At 30.7% G+C, this 25,537-nt stretch overlaps 1 protein-coding gene across 2 annotated transcripts in view; it reads right to left on the minus strand.

Moving 5' to 3' along the window:
* The window catches only part of LOC129915457 (octopamine receptor Oamb), a 166,964-nt gene that overhangs the window by 40,979 nt on the left and 100,448 nt on the right, over positions 1-25,537 (minus strand). For both annotated transcript variants that reach the window (XM_055995005.1, XM_055995006.1), the window contains exons 3-4: positions 1,246-1,540; positions 946-1,182 (exon numbers count right to left, since the gene is read on the minus strand). In XM_055995005.1, the coding sequence (XP_055850980.1) occupies positions 946-1,182; positions 1,246-1,497 (489 nt within the window). In that variant the 5' untranslated portion in view covers positions 1,498-1,540. The remainder of the gene's footprint in view (positions 1-945; positions 1,183-1,245; positions 1,541-25,537) is intronic.

Genomic DNA, 25,537 nt, shown 5'->3' on the forward strand with positions numbered 1-25,537 from the left:
ATTAGATACCAATTAGAGTTCAAAATTTAAAAATGAGAAAATAGTCTCTCTTTTTTTTTAATTGCTCCTATAACCAATTTTCCATTTGGTTAATGTCTTAATATTGTATGTACATATCATTATCAAATTAATAACCACCTAAGTAACCGACTACATAAATTTAGTAAATGATTGTCAGTTGATTTCATTTTGTGCCATTACTCGGTCATTCCTCACCGTTACAAAATTTTCTATCAACTTTTAAACATTTTATTTTATGGGACACGGTGGCGTATGTGTAACATTTTTTTCCCTATTGGAAGAAATTTGAACATTTTGCAATCGCTCGTAAAATTGTGAAACTGAATTTCTCTCACTTCCTGTCTTTAACCAAGGTTTACCTTTTTAAAGGTATAATCCACGTGATAAGAAATAACCTCATAAACTGGTAAAAAGCTGTATTTTCGATTTTTTAAAGAGAATATCTCAAAAACGTGATGTGGTAAGAACTTTTCTGACTTCAAATTCGAACTAATATGACATATTGTATTTTTGAATTCTGAATTGAAAGACATCCCGAATCGATCGCAATAAAAAAATATATATTTTAATGGAAAACAAATGCATTAAAAAAATTATGATTTTTTACAACACTGCTGAAAGCACAATAAGAATTTGAAATCATAGTCAAAGAGATAACTGAATTATGCAGTTATATTGTTTTTTACGTGTTTACTTTTTAACTTCAGACTTATGATTATTTTTCGAGATCGAAATCCCAAAAAAATTTTATAAAATGAAAAATTTCCGCAAATGGGATTTCGGGATCCCATTTGAGATTTTGTGTTTTCGGGATTTCAGATTCTGGATTTCAGGATTCTATTAAACTTTTGGAAAATTCTTCACAATACCAAAACAATTTTTTTAGTGCTAAGAAAGCTTCAGCTATTCTTTCATTTTACTCACCTTTTTATCCTTCCATCCAACTAATGGTGGGAAGCAAATAACAAATGATAATACCCAAATTCCAGCTATCAATGATTTGGCTTTTTTTGTTGACATTATACTCGGATATGTGACAGGTCTAGTTACAGCAACGTATCTATCCAGCGATATCGCGCATAAATTTAATATGGAAGCAGTACACATCCAGACATCAACTGCTAACCAAATGCGACACCATACATCTCCAAATATCCAAACCTTTTAAATAAAATAGTGAAAAGTTTAAAAATTTAAAAAATGATAACAAAAAAACTGACTCACCTTAAAAACTTCCCAAGTAGCAGAAAATGGTAGGACAGCAAGTCCAACTAAAAGATCAGCTACAGCTAAATTAACAATAAAAAAATTCGTAACACTACGTAATTTGTTTGAACAAAAGACAGCGGCTATAACTAATAAATTTCCTCCTATGACTAAAACATTTATAAATTCGAGTATGGCTAATGAGATTAGACTTGCAGGTTCTGTCCATTTTACAGATTGTATGAGGTTCTCACACTCTGTTTCATTCATGGCTAGATTTCAGTGCGGGGTGAATAGTTGTTGTGTTTGCCACCTAAAAATAGACAACAAAAAAAAAAGAAAATCATATTAATTTTATTTATTTATGTTTTGTGATACTCAAACTCGTTATAAATAAGAAAAAACTTTTATTAAATTATGACTTTTATTTTAGCAAACTTGAAAGGCTCTTATCTTTCGACAATATCCTTAATTAGTTATGAAAATACGTATATTACGTTTATATGGCTCCTACAAGTATGCAACAGTGAAAGGAGGACCTTTTTTGTTTTTGTTTGTTGGCTCTTGTGTTTGTTGTATATAATTATAGTTGAAAGATATCTCTCTCTAATATTAGGAAGCTACTTATGTAATAATTACGATGTTCGCAACATCAACACAACTGAGAGATGGGTTTTTCGAGAGGGCGTGGAAAGTTTGTGATAAGGAGCTTTATGATTAAAGGACCATCATCAGGAGGTATGCTATTAAGCTGTTAATTAATCAATTGAAGATTGATATAAATAAAGAATGAAGAGTTGCGTCTTAATTCCCTTATCGTGAAGGAACATACAGACAAATATAGCGTAAAAGTGCGTTGTTTAGTAAACAGTTTTTTGTGTGGAAGAGATAAGTAATGTAGAGTGATTATGGTCCTCTGGGGAGCTTGCGAGATATCGAAGAAAGTTTCTTTATATTTGATGAAATCTATTAATAGCATTGGTATAGTTCTTCATAAATATTAAAAGATAATGGGCAGTTTTTTTTTGTAGGAGGTTTAATAAATATATGGTTCTTGGTGGTCATGGAGAAAACTTAAGATTCCTTAAGTTAAGATTTATGTTTAGGTACTTGTTGAAAGTTGAAAATTGTTGGTTGTTTAAATGTTGGTAAGAATGAAAAGAGAAAAGTCATAAATACTCTAACAATCTATCTAATAACAAGATATTTGAGAGATTTTAGATCGAAAAATGAAACTTAAATATCATTAAAATGAAAAAACGTTTTTTAATCTTTATCCCCATCAACTACGTTTAGTCCTAACAATGTTATTATAATATCTTAGAATGCAGAGTTTAATTCAGAATGTCGACGCTGGCTGCGAGAAATCGAACAGGTTTCGTTTGCTAGTATGGGAAGTAGAGAATCATCGGAAACCAGGAGACTCTTTGCATTCTACAGAAAAAAATTGTTCATGGTGAAAATTTGAGAAATAAAATGCACGAATGGGTCTCATGTACTTGCTCTTGTAATAATAAATGTATAATATGCAGTTTTGTTTGCATTGCTTGCAGCACTACGTATTAGATTTAATCAAAATCGTTACAGACGTTTTTGAGAAAATTGCGATAGCTCAAAAAATTTCTACGGGAGGTACGCAAGGAGCAAGTGGCTTAATTTTCTTATATACCACAACCAAGTTTGATTGAGACATCTTTCCTTTCTACTCATACATGTCTACGACTATTAGTAAGAAGACTTCCCTAACTCTTTATTACACTGACAATGTTTCAAGGCACCTAAATTAAAACTTTACTTGTTTATCGTTTATTGTTACCGTTACCTAAAAAGTACCTATTAAAGTATTTTGTCAACCAAAAAACAAATGTATTTCTAAGTCTTTTTTTAACCAACTTCAAGGTTACGAGTACCTCAGAATTTTTAACTGGGTGAACCGATTTTGGTGATTCATTTTGTGTTTCATTGTTGTGGCATTCATAAGATTACCATTACATAAGTTTCGATGCAAAGAAGTCGTTTTTTTTTTATATTTTCTGATAAAATATTTAAAATAAGAAACCTGAATTTGTATCTACTATTTTAAAGATAAACATAATTTCAGATTCATAAACAGAAAATAATTCGGAACTCACTTTTTCGTGTCTTATTGCATTACTTGTCATATCGCATCGCAACTAAAAATCACTACGAAAATGTAGATAATTATAGACCTCTGGAGTAAGAGCCAGAGGTCTGGGTTCGTATCCCAGCCTACGCCACCTAAAATTTTTTTTGTAGAAGTAGGTAAACTATCTCCTGGAAGGAATTGACAAAGCCATCAAGAGTATCGTTTTTATGGAAAAGGGAATATCTGATTATTCGCTCGGGCTCATCGATAAATTGTAACTCCCTAACATTCTTTCACACGAGACTGGCTGACAGCTTTTAGACACTCATGGACTAAGTTATTAATTTGTTTTAAACCAAATAAGCCACAAGCAAGATTTAAAAAAGTTTAGGTTCACACAAAATTTTTCATTCAAACAGTCGATGAACAAAAAAAAAGAGGTTGTCTGTAAAGCCGGTTTACGGACTATGATTTTACGTGATAACGTCGTCAGAAAACAGGTTGTGTGCTTTTGTTTAAAATGAGTCAATTGAAGCGTTTACTTTTTTCAAACAGTCATAATTTACAAAAAAAAGCTAAAAAAAATACCTTTTTTATTTTCTCATTATATTAATTTTTTTTATTTTAAAAGCTTACAAAAACTATGCAATTTAAAAGCCAAGTATTTCTTCTTAAGAATAAAACCATTTTAAAATTTTTACAATGCGCAAAAAGTATAATTTATCATTTTCATCAAAAAAAAAGCACAAAAAACATGAATTTTTATCTTCTCACGTCATTAATTCCATTTTTTTCCCTAACCAAGTGAAAGATTATTATTTCACGTTTCATATGACGTATCAATCTCATTTCAAAGATGCCTACAAGATAAGTTAGAATTTTTTAAAGTCAACCATGTCGAATTTCCAGACTGAGATTACGGTACTTCCCACACTGGTGGCTGTTCGGGGGGCAACAGATCTCCACTGGTGTTTTGAGGTTTTTCGCAAGTTTCTTGATTTAATATTGTGTAGCTTGTAGTTAGTCTACCGTTATGTGTGATATACTAAATGAAAGGTAATTGTATCAGGATGCTCATAAAAGTTTAATCAAATTTCTATCTACTCTTGGTCAAAAGTTATAACCTGTTGAATTCTAAAATTTTATTTTACCGTTATCTCAAAATTGTGTTTACGAAAATGATTGAAATTTCGCACACATTTAGTCGTGGTCATCATTAAAAAGATAAAAATAAAAACGATGAAAATCGGTAAAATCGGTTAAAAACGGTCAAAAAACGTGTTTTTTAAAAAATTGTTTCTTCCGTTATTCAGTCAAAACTCATTAAACGATTTACACATGTATGCATAAGGCCAAAACCTACATGTCCTATAAGTTTGAGTTTTGAACGCTCCAAAAAAAAGCTAAAAATCAAAAAGTACCCAAAAATACCCCTACAAGGTGTTTTTCAAAAATTCATAATATTTCGAAACGCAGAGTGTTGGAAAAAAATTCGTATCAGACGCCTAATTTTTTTTCCTCATATTTCACCTGGCATCTGTAGAACTGTCAAAAAAAAATTTCCTTTACCCAAAATTATCATTTTGTCATAGCCCCAACACGTGTACAACGTTCAAACAAAACGTTATAGGTTAGTTTCAAATTTTTTTAGAATTTTTTCTTAAATGCAGTTATTCTTTAATTAGTTTCATCTATCTATAGCAAACAAAATCAACTCTCTACAACTTCGCGTTTAGATTTTAGCTCAAATTTCATCTTTCCGTTTTACCCCTGTTTACCCTATTAAATGACGGAATTTTTAAAAATCCTTCATTTGGATTAAGCTTTAGGTTATTATCTTTCAAATAAGCTATAGAAAATTTTTGTATCTCTAATAGTTTACTTTTAATTTTGAATTGAAATTTTTGCCGCGAGAGTGGGACGGGAGAAAATGGCGTCACTTTTTTGTGGTGGCTGCCATGGTTCATCGATTTATAAGACGTTATCACGTCAAATCCCCTTTAGAAGTCATCCAAGACCCTATACAAATATTTCTCAGCAACCTAAGCTGGAGTTCAAGGTACGAGTATGGTATAAGCCTATTAACACATAAATAAAATAGTTAAATGTTGTGCTTGATTATTATAATCGCTATAACATATGGTTCAAATTCTAAACTCATCCACAATATCCATGTCACATATTGTAAAACTAAATTAACCCCATATATTCTCATTTATTTTAAAAATAAAATAAAATATAAAAGACAAAGCCAAAAAACATTAAAATCACCTTGTTAACATTAATGAAATATATAGAAAATTAACATAAACTCCAAACACACACTCCTCCATATATCATGTCATAATTCTAATTCAATTTAAACAGCACAAAGCCTCGCATTGAAAATAGAGAGAGAGAAATAGAGCCCACATTGTGTATATATATTGATCTGCCTCTAGGAGGTTTTCATAGGAATCCTATTTATAGAAACTCTATTGCTTTTGAAGGATAATCCATTTAACATCGTTGGATAGAATTTTTAATTAATACAACGCGCGTCCTCCATATCCATAATATAAACCTATTGGAATAAACGACGAACGGCCTTCCTCCTCGTCGTCGACGGAATCCCTCTTGGAAAAGAGGTTCATTCATTGTTGAAAAAGCATTTTCGATTATTGCAAGTCAGGGAATATAGGCAATCAATATAAGCTTGTGCCTGTTTTGTGTGAAAGGTGAGCCTATCTATTAATATTATTATAGGCTTGCAGCTATGCCACATTTGGAATGGCGATGGCGCTGCTGTCGGCTCTGTGTTAACTCACATATATGAATGAATGTTATAGGTATTACACATCCGTAAATTTATATTCTATTTTCAAAATGATCGGCTATAGAACTAAGGGTATACCTACTCTCTTTTTGCCTCTCTTTGATGGGGTAGGCTATAGGCTTTAAGGTGTTTTTTTTTTGTTTGTTTTGTTTGACAGCCCAGCCCGGACTCTTATATGGAGACAAATGAATATTATAGCGAAGAGGCTTTGTATTGCGCATATTGATTGTTAACGAGAATTATATTTTCAATTGCAATGAGATCAGATTATGGACTTTATTAAGCGGTGATGTCATTCACACAAGTTACAATAAAAAATAGAGATGTCAAGAGTTATGAGTTAATGCAGAAATTATGTCAGAGATTTTACAATATTGAATTTTCTTTTATTTTATTTTTGACAGAGATGAGTAGACGACAGGTTTATGACTTTATTTTGAACTAGAAATTTACTTGAGTAAATATTTTAAGAAGATTTATACGCATGTAGTAATTTTGTATGGGTTCAATACAAGAGATCAAAATCAAGGTAGAACGACAGAGGTCTGGGTTCAAATACCAGCCTCCCAACATCCTAATTTTTGTTTTCAAAAATATTTGTTTTAAAAAATATATTGCCATTTGCGAGGTATTGAGAATTTTTCGAAAGCCGCATAGATTTGGGATGATCAAAAGTTACCAAATTCTAACAGTCTTTATTGGTTTTTCAGCATATATTTTGCTTGGAAAATAACTTTTTGTAAGCCAATATAAAAGAAATATTGATCAAAATATAAAAATAAAAATTCAAAAAATTTCTTCGATCTATTTTCAAAAAATTGATTTTTCAAAAAAAAAAAATACGGTTTTTTTTAATGCAACAATTATTTTTTTTTTTTAATTTTTTCCTAATTTTGACTCAAAGTAACTATAAAAATTTTTGTACAAAAATTTTCGCTCAAATAGATTATTTCGCTGAAGAGAAAATCAGACATCAGAAAAATGGTCCAATTTTTTTTTATATGTTAAAAAAGGACATTTTTTCAATAAATTGTTAGAGCCGTTTTTGAGAAAAGTAAACTTTTGCAATTTTGTTGTATGGCAAGTACCTTTTATTTTGTTCCTAAACAATTCAATTTTCTTCCTTGATAATATCCAAAAATTTTTAACTACTAAGTTTGAAGTCAAAGGTTATAGGATGCAGCTTGATGCTTGAGATAGAGACAGACACACAGATTTGCGAGATCCACTTTGTTTGCAATTTCTATCACCCTAATGCTTTTTCCAAATCCATAATTTGCACTATAACTTGAAAAGCAAGCTAAATTTGAAAATTTGTATTATGTAATATTTTGTAGAAAATCAAATTTCCTATCATTTTAGAACTTTTTTATGGTTTTTTGGTTATAATTTATTTAAAAAAAGTTCTCTAAATAAATGCAAACAATTAAACTACTGCTAATCACGATCCAACGCATGGACCCTTTTTGTGGGGTATACAATAGGGTGTGTCACTTTTGTATGGCCGAAAAAATGTAGGGTCGATAAGAGTGCGCAAAGCGATTTGCAACGAATTGAAAGGGAATATAAGAGTGAATGGTCTTATTTTAGAGAGATCTTAATGAGTTCAATCTGCTGCCAAAAAGGATCCAATGCTAAAAGGATCCAATGTTATCCAAGGCTTCAAAATAACTGGCATTTGCCAATATAGCAGTAAGCAGCAGCAAACAAAAAATAATTCCTACCAAATAGAAACCAAAAAAAAGAAGTGAATGGAAAAACTAGAATATGTTGAAATTTTTGGAACCATTAGTCGAAGACTAAATAGAATGTTTCTCATGCGAGGACCGAGGAGTGATGGCTCGAAAAATGCACTGTTTATTTTTGTAGGTAGGCAGTTTTATCTGCGACTTTTGTGCGAATTTACCCCTGCGCACTCTTAAAAACTAAGTCGCGCATTCTTGCACAATATTATGTATAAGAGTGCGCAAATGACCTAATGTGTTCTTTTGTTTACCTATAACTAATGAATTAATACTTTTTTGTTACCAGTTATTATTTTATTCGGTGTTTTGGCTAAAGTCCGCACTCTTGTACCACCTTACCCTATTCTAATTTTGGAATGTAATAGTGGCCAAAAGTTGTATAAGGGTTTAAGGTTTAATAATATGTAAAAAAATGTTATAATATCGTTCGTCTTTGGCTTCCTCAAATCGATTGAAGTTGTTAAGAAAAAAAGAATTTTATAAGAAAAAATGATTTTTTTCCTTCGCTTATTATTTCGCAGCTTCTTTACCAATTGTTCAATTTCAACAAATATAAGCTTAAAAGTTTCTTGGAATTATCTTTCACCAGAAAGCCTACAAATATTTAATATATTTTTTTTGTATCCAAACGGCGCAGTTAAAAAAAAAACATATATTTCAAAAATCTCTAAAAATTTCTTCGATTTCTTCCTGTATTTTGAGCGAGCTAAAGATATTAATAAAAATGAAAATTGTAAACGCAGAATTTAATTTTAATAAGCAATGCAACTTTTAAAAGCTATTAAATTTGAAAATTCCATAGTTTAGCATTTTGATACATCCTAGTATACAATGAAATAAAATGCACAGCTGAGTCGCACGAACTTGCTCTTAAAATTAAAATTGCAATGCTATTTTTTATTTAAAAAAAATTTAATGTCACGTTTTCGAAAATTTGATTTAAAAAAAAAATCAACATCTTTTTAACCCTCTGTAGGCACACCTCTTTTTTGCGAATTTGGTTTATACTTTTTCATGTCGCTAGAACTTTTTTCGGTCTCACTATTTTATAGAGAATCATATATGAAATTGATGTAGAATACTCCGAGGAATTCAAATATTGTATTCACAATTCAAAAAAATGTATTTTCACCCTTATAAAGACACTTTTTTGTGACCACTTTTTAATTTTTGTCCTGCCAAATTCGCACCCGTGTGCCGACAGAGGGTTAATAATCCAAAAATTATTATTCTCAAAATTTTACATTGATTTATTTTTTGGGCAATAAAAATGCATTTTTATAATTTTTTTAAAAATTGAACAACTTATTTGAGTAATAGGTAGTCAGAAACTTAAAAACACGACGGGAGCGTCTTACTTAACGATTAAAAAAAAAAAAACTTTTTTCAAAAGATAGAAAAGATAGAACTTGTCTAAAAACTATTTCTTGAATTTTTTAATCAAAATAGGAGGATTTTGAGGAAATTAAACTTTTCCAAAATTCGTATATCGTTATTTTTGGTCCAAAAAATTAATTCCAAAAACTCCTCTGTTTTTTTAGAAAAAACATTCTTGAAAAATCAACAATAGCAGTTGAGTAATCCTACCCAACTTCTGACCTCAGTTTTGTTTCTCGGAACAGATGCATCAGTGCTAGCCTATATTTTCTCTTTCCTCTTTTTGGATGTCTTTTCCGAAATAATGTGATGAAGCTTTGGAAAAATTTTCATTTGTTAAGTTTAACATGGAGCCTAACAACATATTATTTAACCGCCAAAGAACTTCTTTAAGGCGAAAAGAGTGCTCTTTAAAATAAGATCTTTAACCTTTATGTCTTCCAAAAATACGCATACACCAAGTATCTATATTATTCAATTTCTTCTGCAATAAAATCCAATGTTGTGGAAATTTTAGATACCTATAATACCTCCCATTGTCCCTTACAAGGTGTGTCTTATATCCTCAAACACAAAGCCAAAATTGTTTAAGTTTTTTAACCGAATTTGAGGAACATTCTTTAGAAGCAAAGATTTCAAAGATATTTTTCCACTTGAATGTGCTAGCAAAATTGGCTCTAAGCGTCTATGGATTTGATTTCCCAAAAATTCGGAGAATTATTTTTTGGCAAATTCCCCAATCATTTTGTATTTCCATAAATCTATAGTCAATGCCTTTTAACCATAAGTTGGGGTAATTAAAAGTGAAGGTGTGAAGATATCTCCTTAAGGGTGTTATATGCTTTTTCAATAACACAAAATTAATATTAAACACCCAATATTCATAAGGATTTTCCCCAATGTCTGTCTGAATTTTATGTCAATCAGTCTAACTCCCATCATAGCCATTCCTATACACCTAAAGCAAATTAAATGTTAAATGGAAATTTTCCGCGGACCTTGAAAGTCAATTTGCACAAAAACGCGCGCCACATTGTCTCTAATACTAATGGATCAAAGTGAGAAAGCGCGTCACTCTTTCCATATCTCTCTAAACGATGATTATTTTGAGTTTCCGCTCCATAGGGTGCTTGAAATGGCATAAATTCTTCTAAAAAACAAAAGCAAAAAAACAAAAACGCCACACATAAAAATTCCCAACAACAAAATTAATACGATTCAAATGAAATTTCCACTCTTGAACATGATGATACGCTCCTGATGTTCCTCTTGTCTTTGGATAGATCCTGGCTGCTGATGCTACTGCTGCTTCTGCTGTTATATTACGGTAAGTGGGTGATATTTGAATGTCTGCTATGAATTGATTAAGGATTCTTCCCTGGAGATGAGTTTTTCCACTGTGGGTAATACTCTATTCTCTACTCTATCGCTATTGTAGATATACTCTCTCTCTTGGATGAATGCCTCGCAATGAGTCGGGCAATTGGCCAACCGACCACGCTACCATCAGACCAATTCTATATCTATACACAACCAACAACGACGAGGACTTAGTTAATGAAAAGGAACAAAAACCTGATTAGTGTTGGTGGTGTACAGTGTGTACACTGTACACTCCAGCCATCAGACTCCGCATCACCATCATCAGAGGCTACCATTTCTACTCTGCCATTCACCGAGATATCCTCTTGATTACATTCATTCCTGGAAAATTATGTACGAAGCTATTCGTTTTTGTGAAAATGCTCTTCGGCTTAAGTGGTTGAGTTCAATGAGAGAGTAGGAGGAGTATTTTTTGGTCGAAACGAAAGAGAGGGATATACTACCTACCTAAAAAACTGAAATTGAAACTGGAGACTGATACTGACACACTGGCACGAGCAGATGGCAAAAAGTTAGATTTTAATTAAACGAAACGTAAAGTTATTTACACCCTAGCCCCATCAAGCTTCAAGCCCATTTTAACCAGGTAAAAAGTATTAAAATGTAATAAAACGTTTCTGCAAAGGATGTGCCGCAATTAAAGAATGGATATCTATCTATCTTGTGCAGAGACCTATTGTGTTACAACTGGGCCTTAAAAATCTTGATATAAATTTAGTTTAAAGTTGTTTTTCAAGTACCTACTCTTGTTTGTTGAATATTATATCCAACAGAAGCTTAAACTTTTTCATCTAAACCTCTCTAATATCTGTGGCTACATTTCAAAGTTTTTGATTAAATTAGTGGTAACATGGAGTTTTTTTTTTTATTTTTTTTATTATTGCCTTATGCCTACTTAAAGAGAAAAACTAATTTGAAAAGAATTAACCTTCTGGAACCTAGAAAGCATAGAGTTTAATCGAGAATCTAAATAAAGCATAGTATACTTTTAGGAGTGAGAGTAAAGTATGCTTCTGCTCTCGAATGGTGATGAATCTTCAAACAAAAAAATATTTGTTTAAGCCAAAAGCAAATGAATTTTGTTGTATGTATATTTCAATCACTATCAACTATATACCTACTCTCTACAACTATACTTTGGTCAAACACTGAAGGGTGCTTGCGCTAGGATTTGATTAACTACTACAACACGAATGAAAGACCAAATACCAAAAACTCATGACGTTTGCTCTGACGGTGATGAATGAATTCTTGATTGGATTGATTTTTTTTTTTTTTTTTTCATTTTTATTTTGTGGCAACACAGCAAAATATATTTGTTTTTGTAGTTTTTTTCTCTTATTTTTTTTTTTTGTTGAATCTTCAACTACATATTTGAGTAATTAAAAAGTGTAATGGATTTTTTTTTCAGTTTTACATATAAATTTTCTCGCTCAAAAATTTAATTGAATTTAAAGAAAAAGGATATAGAAATGGATGGCTTGTTGAAGAATTTTTTAAGGAAATTTTTAAAATGGGAAATGTGAGATTTATTAAAATATAACATCAGAGACAACTTTACTTCTAGTAGGCATATTTAATCAGAATAAAGTTAAATAAATCATAAATAAAGTTAAATATACCAGGAGAATAGTTATCCCTACCTTATTTTTTTTTCTCTGTGCATAGCTATTGTGATATGATTGGCCTTGATTTTCCGTCATTACGTACAACAGCGTATTCGTGCAAACTCACTCTAGAAATTACTTTTTTTCAGTGTTTAGTGAAGAATTCGGACCCCTTAGCTATAGAGTTCTCCATAGGATAACGAGCTATTTAAACCGTCAGAACAGTTTTCTTTTACTGTGGATAAACCAGAAAAACTTCGCAGTGTTGGAATAGTCTTTCTCGCACTTTGGTTGTTGAACTTGGTCCGGAATTTCTTGTTTCTGAATTCTATGAGAATTCTATGTTCCTGAATCCAATTAAAGAAAACTGAAAAAAGCAGCTTAAATTACTTGAACTTATTTTACCCAAAACCTAATAGAATTTTTAAGGATAGTTGTAAACAAAAAGGTTTTTTTTTCATATAAATTCAGTAAAATTAAATCAATATTAAAGATAGAAACTGTTTTATATCAATAATTAAGTCATTTTCGACCAGTGGCGTATTGAGGGTGGGCTCCCCCCCCCCCCCCCCCCCCCCAAAACCACCAAAATCATGTTACTATTTAGCTGATTTCATCATAATCTACATGATTAACTGAAACTTCTTCGTAAATCGTAGAGATTTAGAGGCAGCTCAAATGATCGAGCCCCCTCCAAATTCTAAAATGGTTGTTTGTTTCTGTTTGAGTAAGTGCCTTAGTTGACGTTGAGGTTTGGGATTTTCAGGATTTTAGTCCAATTCAGAATTCTTCAAATAATGTGTTTGTTGTTTTGACGTCGAATAACATCACCGTTAAATTTTGCAAATCTTCTTATGCAATCACGTCGTATTTTATTGTCTTGAGTATATTACTTTTTTTCAAAAATAATATTTTTCTCAAAGATATTGGAAATACAAATTTTTTATATCTCAATATCTTAGTGGTCAACATAACTAATGGTTTATTTAAGCAAATTCCAGTTTGTGCTTCTGATTTTTATTAAAAAAGGAACATATTATTAAAAAATATATATTTCATATTAAAAATTAAAAGAATATTTTATTGAAAACTAGTTTTTGAGACTTTTTCGTTCTGCATTTCACTTTTTGAGCATTCACTTGCGTTGCCGATAGTGAAATTAGGTGTTCTACATTTTTTCGCTCATTTCGATTTTCTGATCGAATTTAATTCGCTTTGTTTCTGCTCGTGAACTTGGTATCTTTTTCAATGAATCTCCAATTTTTGGACAAAATATTATCAATACTTATATTTTTTTTCACTTACATATTTCATATGTCTCGCAAAATGTGAATTCTTATTTTTTCTTTTAAATTCTGCTTTTTTCCAATAAAGTTGCCAATGAAATTGCATCCATGTTAACGTAGCAGTAATTTAACTTTAGAAAAAAAATAAAAATGGATGATCCTTCAGTTTTGACAGTTCGAAGCATTTTCGAAGTTTTCGAAATCGATCGAAGATCAATTTCACGTGAAATTGAAAGGTAATGCCAGTTCACTTTCGGTCGAATTGCGGAAATATGGGCATTTATACCGAAAAAAGTGATGAGTATAGCTCAAAAACTAGACGTGATAGGAATAAATCTGTAAACAGTTTTGAATTCAGCACATGAAAAAGTTCGAACGAAAAAGTGTTTTTTTTTTTTAAGATTACTAAACACCTTGCTGTTTGTGTAAAATGTTTGGGATACAAGAACTTGGAAAAATAGCTACTTTGAATGTAAAAGGAGACAGTAGTACGAAGTTGTCGGGAGCAGTAAAATGCTGCTATACGACTTTTAGTACCGCAGCACAGAGCTTTTCTCTCGATCAAAGATGAATAAAAAAGAGACAAATTTGTAGTACATTTACCTTATCAAAAATTTTTGAAAAATTTTTCAGCACCCCCCAAATTTTTTTCTGGATACGCCTATTGAAATCTATTGAAATATCGAAAAATGTATTTTTTGAAAGCATTTCAATAAACTGTATTAATTTACTGTTTTAATACTTTAAAATAAATAAATAAAGCTTTTATTCTTGTGAGTATGTCAGAAACAGAGCTAACCTTTATATGCATCCTGAAAAGGATGTTTCTTGGATTTGTTTGTGAAAAATTCAATTCTATATCGCTTATAGGGTGAACCTTTTTTATTGACCGGCAATGTAATTTATTCTTTTTGTGCAAAATTATGCATATTTTTCCAGTTTAAAAGTTAATTTTGTGTAAGTAAAATCCTTTTTAAAGTTTCAGTAAGTTGATACCATAATGCAATAATTGTTAAACTAATAAGCTATGGCGCCAGAGGCCTGGGTTCGAATCTCATCACAATCAAAAATTTAATTATAATTAGCTTTTTTTTTGGAAAACGACTTTAGAGATTTTTAATTTTTTTTTATCTAATAATGCATATTATTTAAAGTAATTAAACTTGTAAAATTTTTTGAATTTTTTTGTTGGCAAAATACTTTGTAAAAAACTTACAATTGCGGAGAAAGCAGTTAATATATGTATTTAATGTATGTACATAAATATGAAGTATTTTTAATTAATTCACTAAAATAAATTGGACTAGAATGATTTGAGTTTTTTCGGTATTAAATCTCAAATAAAAACAAACCCTAAACGGGCAAAATGGCCTATTGGGCACTCGGCTAAAAAAGTAGCGTGCCATTTTATACTTACTTTTACATTTTTATTTTCTTTATACTGAAAATGGTTGGTAAATTTAAATAGCAGTCCTGGATTGAGGACGCATTGTCAAAAGTTCTTGACGCCGTCAATAAAGAAAAGGGCTGGAAAAAAGCATCCAAACCATTCGGAATTCCAAAAAAGTACATTAAGGAGACCAGGAACCAAACCATAACAAGAATTTGAATGGCTCACAGAAAGGTATATGACGATTAAGTACCACTTTTTCCGATCATCAAATGGAAAAAGGGTTATAAATTATAATAGCTCTTTATATACAGGGTGTCCCGGGATGAGATAAGAAGACTTTGAGGGATGATTCTTGGGTATATTGTAAGAAAAAAATTGTTCTATAGTAACTCTTTATCTGCAAAGTTGATACCCTTTAGCGATGATTTAAGAAAACGCTTACTTTAGTACGCCTTTACTCATGTTAATGTTAATAACTCTGTTAATACTTATGATAAAAACTTCATTAATGTCTCGATTTTTAGAAGAAATGCTATTCTTTGTACATGATTTAAAAAAAATGTTAATATCTTTTTTAATTGCTCAGATATTAATTTTTAAATGGAATTATTTTTTTCTTACCCATGACAATTTTTGACTTTGGGGAAGATTTTCTTCGATAAATGTGTTATAAACGTAGTATTTTATAAATTTATTCTTATGAAGAAAACAAAAATGAACAAAAATGTCGTCAACAAGTTTGCCAGAAAACTCATAGATTTTATGATATTTAGAAAAATCTGCGTCAGGTTGTTTTTTTGCTTTAGTCAAAAATGGGTACGAATTAAAAATTTATTTTTGAAGTTTTAAGTTTAGTGTGATAGTTTTTTTATTAACAGGAACCATACCTCAAAGTGGAGAAACAGAAATATGTATTCCAAAACATACCTATCCTATACAATCACTATTTTAACTTAGCAAAAAATCAGTCATTCACGATTTTAAAAAATTATAAAAGATCCAAATTTGTATAATATAGTTTTCAAATCTTCATATCTGGAAATCTTAAATGGTTGGTATTTTATTTACGCGCATATGGTTGAACTTTAACGTCATAGCTTAAGACGGTTCAATCATTATTCAAGGAATTTTCTAAATATTACCTTTATACACACATAATAAAAGTATAAGCTATCCTCAAATCCACTTAAAACAGTCAATTTAGAAAAGGGGAATGGGTCATCAGCTCGGACAACTGCCTTTAGCTTAAAAATGTTTTTGAAAAACCTTTTCCAGATTTATCATACAAATATCTACGTAGCTTCCTTAATCCATGCATAAAATTGCTAAAATTCTCAGAAATCATCATCATGTCCATATATTTTAAAGGTAAACTTTAGCTGAGTTATTTTATGAATGCTTGTTGTTTGTAATCAAAACAGCATTGAATAGAGAGTACCAGGATGCCTGTAGAGAATTCTCAGAAATCTATCATGTTTTACTTGCTTGAGTAAGGGCTAATATTAAATAGATATATCGCTCTCTCTGTATGTAAACGCAGCTGCTTTATTATGCCCTACCAGACAGTAAAAGTGAAAGTTATAAACAAGTTGAAATATGTATGTCTTTTAAAGTGCTTAGAATTCTATGAAATTGTACTTTAAGTCTTTAAAAACAACCTTAACTTTTATTTTTTTAAAGTAATCAAACTTGTTTCTTGTTCAACAATTTAATTAATGTTTTTTTTTTTTAATTTCTCCTGACCTCAAATGAACAGGTTGTTAGCAATGTTCTTCTTATTTTCCTCCTTTAACTATAAAGTCATAAAAAAGCCTTACAGCTATTTGCTCCATAAAACTCAAAAATTCGTAGTAAAAATAAGTTGAATAAATTGAAGTTTTTAAGCCTTCAAGCTTCAAAAATAATTAACGCAATGGAACATAAATAAATCATACCTTTAGTTTGTTTCGTTCGAAGGATGAGTGAACACAAAGAAAACAAACATAATAATAATAAAAAGCGAAAAAGTATAAGAAAATAAAATGAAAAATGAAAAATATTTTTGCATTCAATTTTATGTAGAGACTTTATACGAGTACGCAATTTATAATGTAAGCACTCAGCAGAGAGAACGATTTCTCTCTTACTCGTTGGATATCCTTTTTCCTTTCAATTGTTTAACGATACAAATTCATAGATACATCTTTTGTTTTTTTATTTTTCTGTAGATATAAAAATGTGTAGATTTATATAATAAGCTTTTAAAGGGTGTCCTATTTATTTTTATTTTATCTAGATACAAATTTAAAATTCAATAGTTTTTAGTTTTTATTTATTGAATCTCTTAAAATAATGTCCATGTTATTGAACTTAGTCAATAAATACTACTAATTCTGGGAGTTAGACTTTTGTTGGGGAAACAAATTTGAAGGCTGGTTAGGATTAGGACTCAAAATTGATTCCAATTTTCTTTAAATTAAACTATCAGTTTTGTGCGAATAAAACGCTTTCAGAATGATTCCGGACGCTTCCGGACTGCCAATCGAAAACGCCATAAGAAAACAGAATTAAATTTTTTTTAAATATTTGTCGAATTTCTAAAATACATTAGGTTCAATGTTTTAGTTGAAATAACTAATATATGGTCAAAAAGTCAAAATTGTAAGAAATTCGACGAATATTAAAATAAATATTTAATGCAAACATTTTGCATTGATTTTTTTTTTCAATGCAGGAAATTTTTTATTTGCAATAAAATTTTTTATTCAATGCAAAAAATTTTTTATTTGCAATAAAAATTTTATTTTCAATGCAATTTTTTTTTCATTTGCAATAAGATTTTTTTAATGCAAAATATTTTTAGTTTCAACAAATATTTTTTTTTTTCAATGATAATATTTTTCAGTTGCAATAAATATTTTTTTTTCAATGGAAATTTTTTTATTTTCAATAAATATTTTTTTTTAAATTTGTAACTGAGGACAAATGCATTAAAAATAAAATGATTTTTTACAACCCTGGTTATTCCCTTTCAATCTTATCTAGAATTAATATGTGTAAAAAAAACTATATGGAATCAAGTAAAATGCACGACTTTGTAGCACGTACCATATTTTCATAGGAAATTTATAATTTGATTTTTGTTTAAGGAATTTCATAGGTAATGTAAAAAAATAAAATCTGTTTTTATAATTTATTAAACACCGTTTTAAGTGATCTTTCACACAAAACCAAATATGCCATATTATTTCTTGTATAAGGAGGAATTTTAGAAGAACATTTTTGAAAACCGTTTGAGCTGTTTTAAAAAAAAATATTTTTTTATCGATATTCTTACATACCTATACATAATTATGTAGAAAATTTTTGTACATTATTATGCACATATAAAATTTTCTAACATTTTTCAAAAAAAAAAAGTTGGTATGTCATTTTAAAGAAATTATTATTCAACACATAAAAATGAAGATCTCATAAAATTCTTGAACCCATTTTCAAAAAATTAATTTTTCAAAAAAAAAAAAATTTTTAATATTTTTTAAAAATCTTAAAATTAGTTTTTGAAATACTTGGATTTCTTTTCACTTTCAAAATAGGTCATTCCTATAAGGTGTAAATCAAGGTGTTCCGCAAGGCGGTCACCTGGGACCTCTTCTATAAGCAATAGCTATTCATTATGATGTTAACTTTAGAGTGAAATTCTTATTTCTGGAGATGATATGAAATCGATTTGACGGAACTCATAAATCTTATCATTTAAATGGCAAACTCTACTACTTGATTCACTCTTACTTAGAATACGCAACACAGGTGTGGATTCCTTCAACCTACATCCATGTTGGCAGAATTGAATCAGTCCAACGTAATTTGAATAGTTTTGAATTAAAAGGACTACTAAGACTAAAATGATAAGATAAGTCCATGCAATGCATCCTACTTTGTTTCAACTTCAATCAGTATTTTTGTGTAAAAACAACGTATAGCTCTAAAACATTGCAAAGTTTAAAGTTCAAGCTATTAAATAAGATCAAAAATATTTGAACTGAAATAAGTACTATAACCAAAGCAATTGTTGTTTCAATTTCAATTAAATTTTGAAACTTCCATGAATCAATAAATTTTTTTAATTAAACTTCCTAAGAATCCCAAAAATTTTCCTTCAATCGAAACCAAAGCCAAATGAAATATTTTCTTTCCCAGTAAAAGTTGAAAAGTTTTTCTGAGGTATCTATCATTTTCAAGTACCTAACTGAAATTGCTAAAATTTGAAAACTTCATTTTTGTCAGTTTAACCCAACACAAAATCTTAGATAAAAATTAAAATCTCAGAAGAGATACACTATGAGTGCATCGGAAAATCCATCTTATGAAAAACTGATCTTAAATCAATTCACCTTCATAAACAAAAAAATCAAAATCTTGTGGGTGGTACAGTTCAAATTACTTTGTGCATCCATAACTGCTAGGATTTTTTCAAATTCACTGGGCTAAACCCATAGTAGATACCTACTACGATTTGAAACACCCTACAGATATTTCATTTCATTTTCATTTCAATATCTCTATACAATTCTACGAGATACATTCGCTTGTACTATACACTACACATGCATCAATAGTTAGATATAATGATACCTCCTCTTGTGTGCCAGGAACTATACTATACCCTACAACCCTGGTACTCTGGTTATACATAGTTGTAGGAGTTTAGGCTCTCAGATTTCTCCACCACCATCCAATAGTACTAGTGTTGCGTTGTTTGGTTTTTTCCTGACAATACAACATGAAGCTTGGTGTATTGAAATAAGAGCTGATACTGCTCACCGCTCTTAGCATAGGATGATGTGGTTATGCTCTGAAAGTGTCCCTTTTTTTCTGTGCTGTTGCAATTTAAAACAATCGATAACTTTCAACCGATGATGATGATGATGACGATGGCGATATACGTGTATAGAGTTGTGTATGTTTTTTGCTATATTACACATATTCAAGTACATAACAGCACTTTTTGCCACACAATGTGTGCATTGTAGTACCATCAGCATCATCATCTTCTTCTCCATCGTCATCATGTAGCTTGCATACGGAAATTTAAAACGAATATAGTTTGGACAGGAACAAACTAACTTTGAGTAAACTTAACGGCGCTATACAGATGTTCTTTATAAAATATTGTAACGTAAAGCAATGAAACGTAACGTTATGTAAAGTAACGTAATGCAAGGTAATATAACGCAACGTAACGTAACGTACCGTAAATAAAGGTAACCTTGCGTAAACTTATCTAACCTAACCTAACCTAACCTAACCTAACCTAACCTAACCTAACCTAACCTAACCTAACCTAACCTAACCTAACCTAACCTAACCTAACCTAACCTAACCTAACCTAACCTAACCTAACCTAACCTAACCTAACCTAACCTAGCCTAACCTAACCTAACCTAACCTAACCTAACCTAACCTAACCTAACCTAACCTAACCTAACCTAACCTAACCTAACCTAACCTAACCTAACCTAACCTAACCTAACCTAACCTAACCTAACCTAACCTAACCTAACCTAACCTAACCTAACCTAACCTAACCTAACCTAACCTAACCTAACCTAACCTAACCTAACCTAACCTAACCTAACCTAACCTAACCTAACCTAACCTAACCTAACCTAACCTAACCTAACCTAACCTAACCTAACCTAACCTAACCTAACCTAACCTAACCTAACCTAACCTAACCTAACCTAACCTAACCTAACCTAACCTAACCTAACCTAACCTAACCTAACCTAACCTAACCTAACCTAACCTAACCTAACCTAACCTAACCTAACCTAACCTAACCTAACCTAACCTAACCTAACCTAACCTAACCTAACCTAACCTAACCTAACCTAACCTAACCTAACCTAACCTAACCTAACCTAACCTAACCTAACCTAACCTAACCTAACCTAACCTAACCTAACCTAACCTAACCTAACCTAACCTAACCTAACCTAACCTAACCTAACCTAACCTAACCTAACCTAACCTTACCTAACCTAACCTAACCTAACCTAACCGCAATCAGGGCCTTTTTTATACCAAATCCGGACCTGATCAATTGCCTACAAGTGGCCGCAGAATCGACAAAAATATACGGATTTTGTCTGCATCCATCTCTACAATATAATATGTGGGTTTGTGGGTTTGTCCATTAATTTTTGTCCTGTTCTGTGTCCTGCTCTGATGTGTGCACCAACTTCATTTTGACTTAGTAAGGATTTTGCTCTTGTGCCAGATTATTCAACGATTTTGAAAAAAGCTACCACTACGACTCGTACAATATGGAATATATGGAGAGAAGGCAAAAAAGAATATATAAATGGATAAAGCTTATGGTCCTTTGATGATAACGTGACCAATTTTGCTTGGTTTGTAGGTACTAAACCATATTGGTTTTGGTTCTCTATATACTCTCCTACGTGCTATCAATGAATGGACCATTCATACTAAATAAAAACCACTATGCAGTTTTCAGTTTTCATAGTTAAGTTAAAGAATTATGGATTTTTTGTTAGAGATGAAAGTTATCTTGAATTTAAAAATTCTAGAGAAATTTCAGAAAAGAGAAAGTAGAGGTATGATTTTGTCAACCAAATGTAGAATCAAAACGTGTTAACCATAAATCATTTAATGGGTTTTTGAGGCAAGCAAAAATTATTATTTGAATTAATGTTAAAGGTTACTCTTTTAGGTTAACAGTCAAAGTATTGTAGGAGAAGAGTTTTTTTTTTATTATATTTCTTAAAGGAAAATTAAAAAAATATCAATATGGTTTTTTTTTTTAAGAAATTATCTTCTCCTTTTGAAAATGATTTTCGAGAGAGAAAATTTATATTGATGGAAGAAACTTTAAAGGTCAAAGGTTTATGCTTGTACTTGTTCTGGATGTGATGAAGAACTAAGTACATTATATGTTTCATGTTGAAAGTATATTTTATTTGTGTATAGAAATATAATATATTAAAGAAAAACATTTTATATTTGATATAGAAAAATTTAACATCCGTCTGTTTGTTAAAAAAAGCAAACAAGGTTTTTCTTTGAACTTTAAACTTAACTGATATAAATGGAGAAATTTTAATATTTTTTTGAGGTCAATATTGCAAGGAGCTTTAAAACTTGAAATAATTATTGAGTCTCAAAGACAATACTTCTGAGACTTTTATTTTAAAATTATGTAAATGGGAATTCGCACTTTATTTTGGACCTGCCTGGTACTTTTATATATCCGAAGCGGACCGCTTCCGCAACTTCGTTGTTCCGACTATGCGGACCGCTTATTCAACTTTTTGATTATTTTTAACCAATTTTTATTTTCAAAACGGTAGATTTGAAATAAACATTATGTTCAATAAACTTGAAGCTGGATTTATTTAACAAAAATTGTCATATAAAGTACACCGTTTAGAAATTATAACGGGACTAGCCGACGCATATAGGAGTATTGTCATCAAAAACCTGGCCATAATTATTTTTCGTGGTTTTTGTTATTATTTCTGTTTAAAATGAGTATTCCCACAAGAAAATTCAATATAAACCTAGTTTTTGTTATTTTTATTTTTTTACCAAAAACTAAAAAAATTGATTAATGGCCTGTACTCCGCCTGTCGACATTATTTTTCTCAAATTTTTTTCCTCATTCCTAATACGCAATTCTCAGTTTCTTTTCTCTCTCTTCCCCAACCTTAATTAAGATCACCCAAAATAAAATACACTAATGACATCAGTAAATTTAATTTAAAAATAAAAAACGTTGCATAAAGTAAGGAGTATTTTCTATCAGAAAGTGAAAAACTAATTGACCCTCGATTCTCTAAAGAGCACCTAAGAGCACCCAATTTTTGTTGCATTGTGTTAAAGATAATATAAACTAACTCATAAGTTTCAATTCATCGCAGAATAACGGGGTATACTAAAACAAAATTATTAAAGTTCAAATAATAACTTACCAAAAATATCAAGTTTTTAGATACTAGTTGTAAGCCCGAATTAAAATAGAAAAAACCATCTAACATTTTCAAAACTTTATTAATATCGTTAGTAAATAACTGAAGAAAAATTCTCCATTTAAATTTTTTTAGATTTCTATCACAACACTTCGATATCGCATATAGAATAACACTTACCAAAATACTTCGCATTCAAATAAAAATGAGGTAGATGTAACAGTTAACATTGAACTCATTTTTTAACAAGACACAATCGAAAAACAAAAAAATGAGTGCAGCATATTGACACATGTTTATTTTGCACCCATTTTGCCAAACTTTTTGGTGTCAATTTTGATTTTTAGAAAATCGACTTATGACCAGGTTTTTACTGCAAATACTCCTATGTGCGACGTAGGAAATTTCAGGGCTTTTCTCAGATTGTAAACCTGACCAATACCTCCCTGTATAAAAATCGGTCTGTTACAAGGTTTTTTTCTTTACAGTTTAAGCTTGACAAATTTTTTTTTTTACTGCGCTATTTTAGAATCTTGAAAAACAAAAGTTAATTTTGAAACTCTGTTTTCAATTTTGAAAACATCACTCAATTCCTTATTAAATTTTTGTTGGTGGTGATGTTTGGTTGTCATAATAGTACCTACTATAAATACTATATACAAAGCCTATAGAGGAGGAAAACGAACGAACTAATATATTAAAATTATTTTTCTGAGTGATTTTATTACCAAGCTAAGAAAAGAAGGCATCTTACAAGTTGGAAAGCATTTGATTGGAAGGAGTGAATGTTACATCTTTAATGAGGGTTTAAAGTCCAGTATTTCTACGACAAGTTCCGGATTGGTTTCAAATCTACACCCTTTGTTCCAGTGTATACGTTTGTTTGTAGCAGTTCTGCAAGGGTCTGTGGTAACTTGTCTGAAGCGACAATCTGCGACAAACCTTCTGCCTCTAGATCTAGAATCAGTTCTTTGACTACCAAGAAGAATAGGAGATAAGACCCTTCCGTAAACTGTCCCACTTTTGGTTGATCTACGTTTTTTGAACTCTGAACTGATAATTCTGCTGCTAAGCATGATTTTATCATTTTCACAAGTGGGTTCTCTACTTTTAGCTTTTCTAGATCTAGAACATTCATAATTGTTAAATTCCTGACAATACTCTGGTCAGGTCAAGATTTTTGACTCAAGAACCAATATAATATTTCTGAAGGTTTATAAGAAGAATTTAACTCGAATTCGAAGTAAAAAAAAAATAATTTGTCTCGGTTTTGAAATATTACGATACAAAACACCGTTCTTGTTTCAGTTTTTTTCTGACTTCAGATTTGAGTTCACCAACCCTAAGACCTTCAGAAAAGTCGATATATTTCATTTCTTGTGGCCTTTAGATTACAGATATTTGGAAATAAAATAGCCTTTGAGTGTGCGATATGTAAAATATGTAGTTCTTACTTTACCTAACTTACGAGTAGTTCGAACTAAAGAAACGCATATTGAATGAACCCGACCACAATTTTGTTTTTCCAAAAAAATAAAAAAAAAAGTCTGAAACAAGAACTTTGTTAAGTGATTTGAATTAACTTTTTGCCTTTAGTGTGCTGAACTGTTTACAGATTTATTCTAACACGTCTAGTTTTTGAGCTTTACTCGTCACTATTTTCGATATTAATTTTATGTTAAGTCATTTAATGTCGTTTTCTATTGACGAATCTCAGAATGAGATTTGTGAATTTGACAGCTGAAAAGGGGGGTGAAGAGGGGAAATAGTGGACAAATCTCAGATTTCATGATCTATTTGCGTCTTGAGATTCAAAAAAATGACAAAAAAATGAATCTGAGATTCAAGAATCTGATTCTGGATTTTTATCAAGATTCACGCATACAAACACACGCACTTTCACACACACTCCTCTGTTTGACATTTGTCTGAACATTTGTTGTTGTTTTATTTTTTTTACACGCACAGATTTCGCACACAATTACAAAACTAGATTTCATATTCTATTTGCAGTGGAAAATCTGAGAATTTTACACAAAAATCTCAAAAGTCAATAGAAAACGACATAAGTTTAAAATAATAGTAGGGGAGCCCGAGATGCTAAATTTGCAGTTACTCGAGCGCCATGGGGACCTATTGGATTGCGAAGATTAGGTTCTAAAACGAAAAAAAGTATATGGAAGTTTTCCATTTAAGTGGGGATAAGAGCTTATAAACACGTTAAGGAAATGTAAAAAAAAACTGTCGCATTGAAATACTCGAGCGCGTCAGATATTAATAGGGTATACTCGCATTGGCTTTGTGATAACCGATATATATTAATCTGACGATAAGACAGTGGTGGGTGGCTACAAAAAGCGGTAGAAAAAATAAAAAAAAAAAAGTTATTCGAGCGTGTCAGATTTTGAGAGGGTACGTTCAGTAAACTCCAAATAGTGTTCAATTTGAATAACTGACGATTTGGACGTGGCCTACACTTATAAATTATTTTTGAAAATGTAAAAAAAAATTGTTAACTTAAGTTACTCGAGCGCGTCAGATTTTTCTACTGTAGGTTCAGCTCGATGTCAGAGTCACCCTAAATGATAATCTGACAATTATGTTAAGGTGTATTGCTAATCTGA

Source organism: Episyrphus balteatus, chromosome 3, assembly GCF_945859705.1.
Source record: "Episyrphus balteatus chromosome 3, idEpiBalt1.1, whole genome shotgun sequence".
Lineage (NCBI taxonomy): Eukaryota > Metazoa > Arthropoda > Insecta > Diptera > Syrphidae > Episyrphus > Episyrphus balteatus.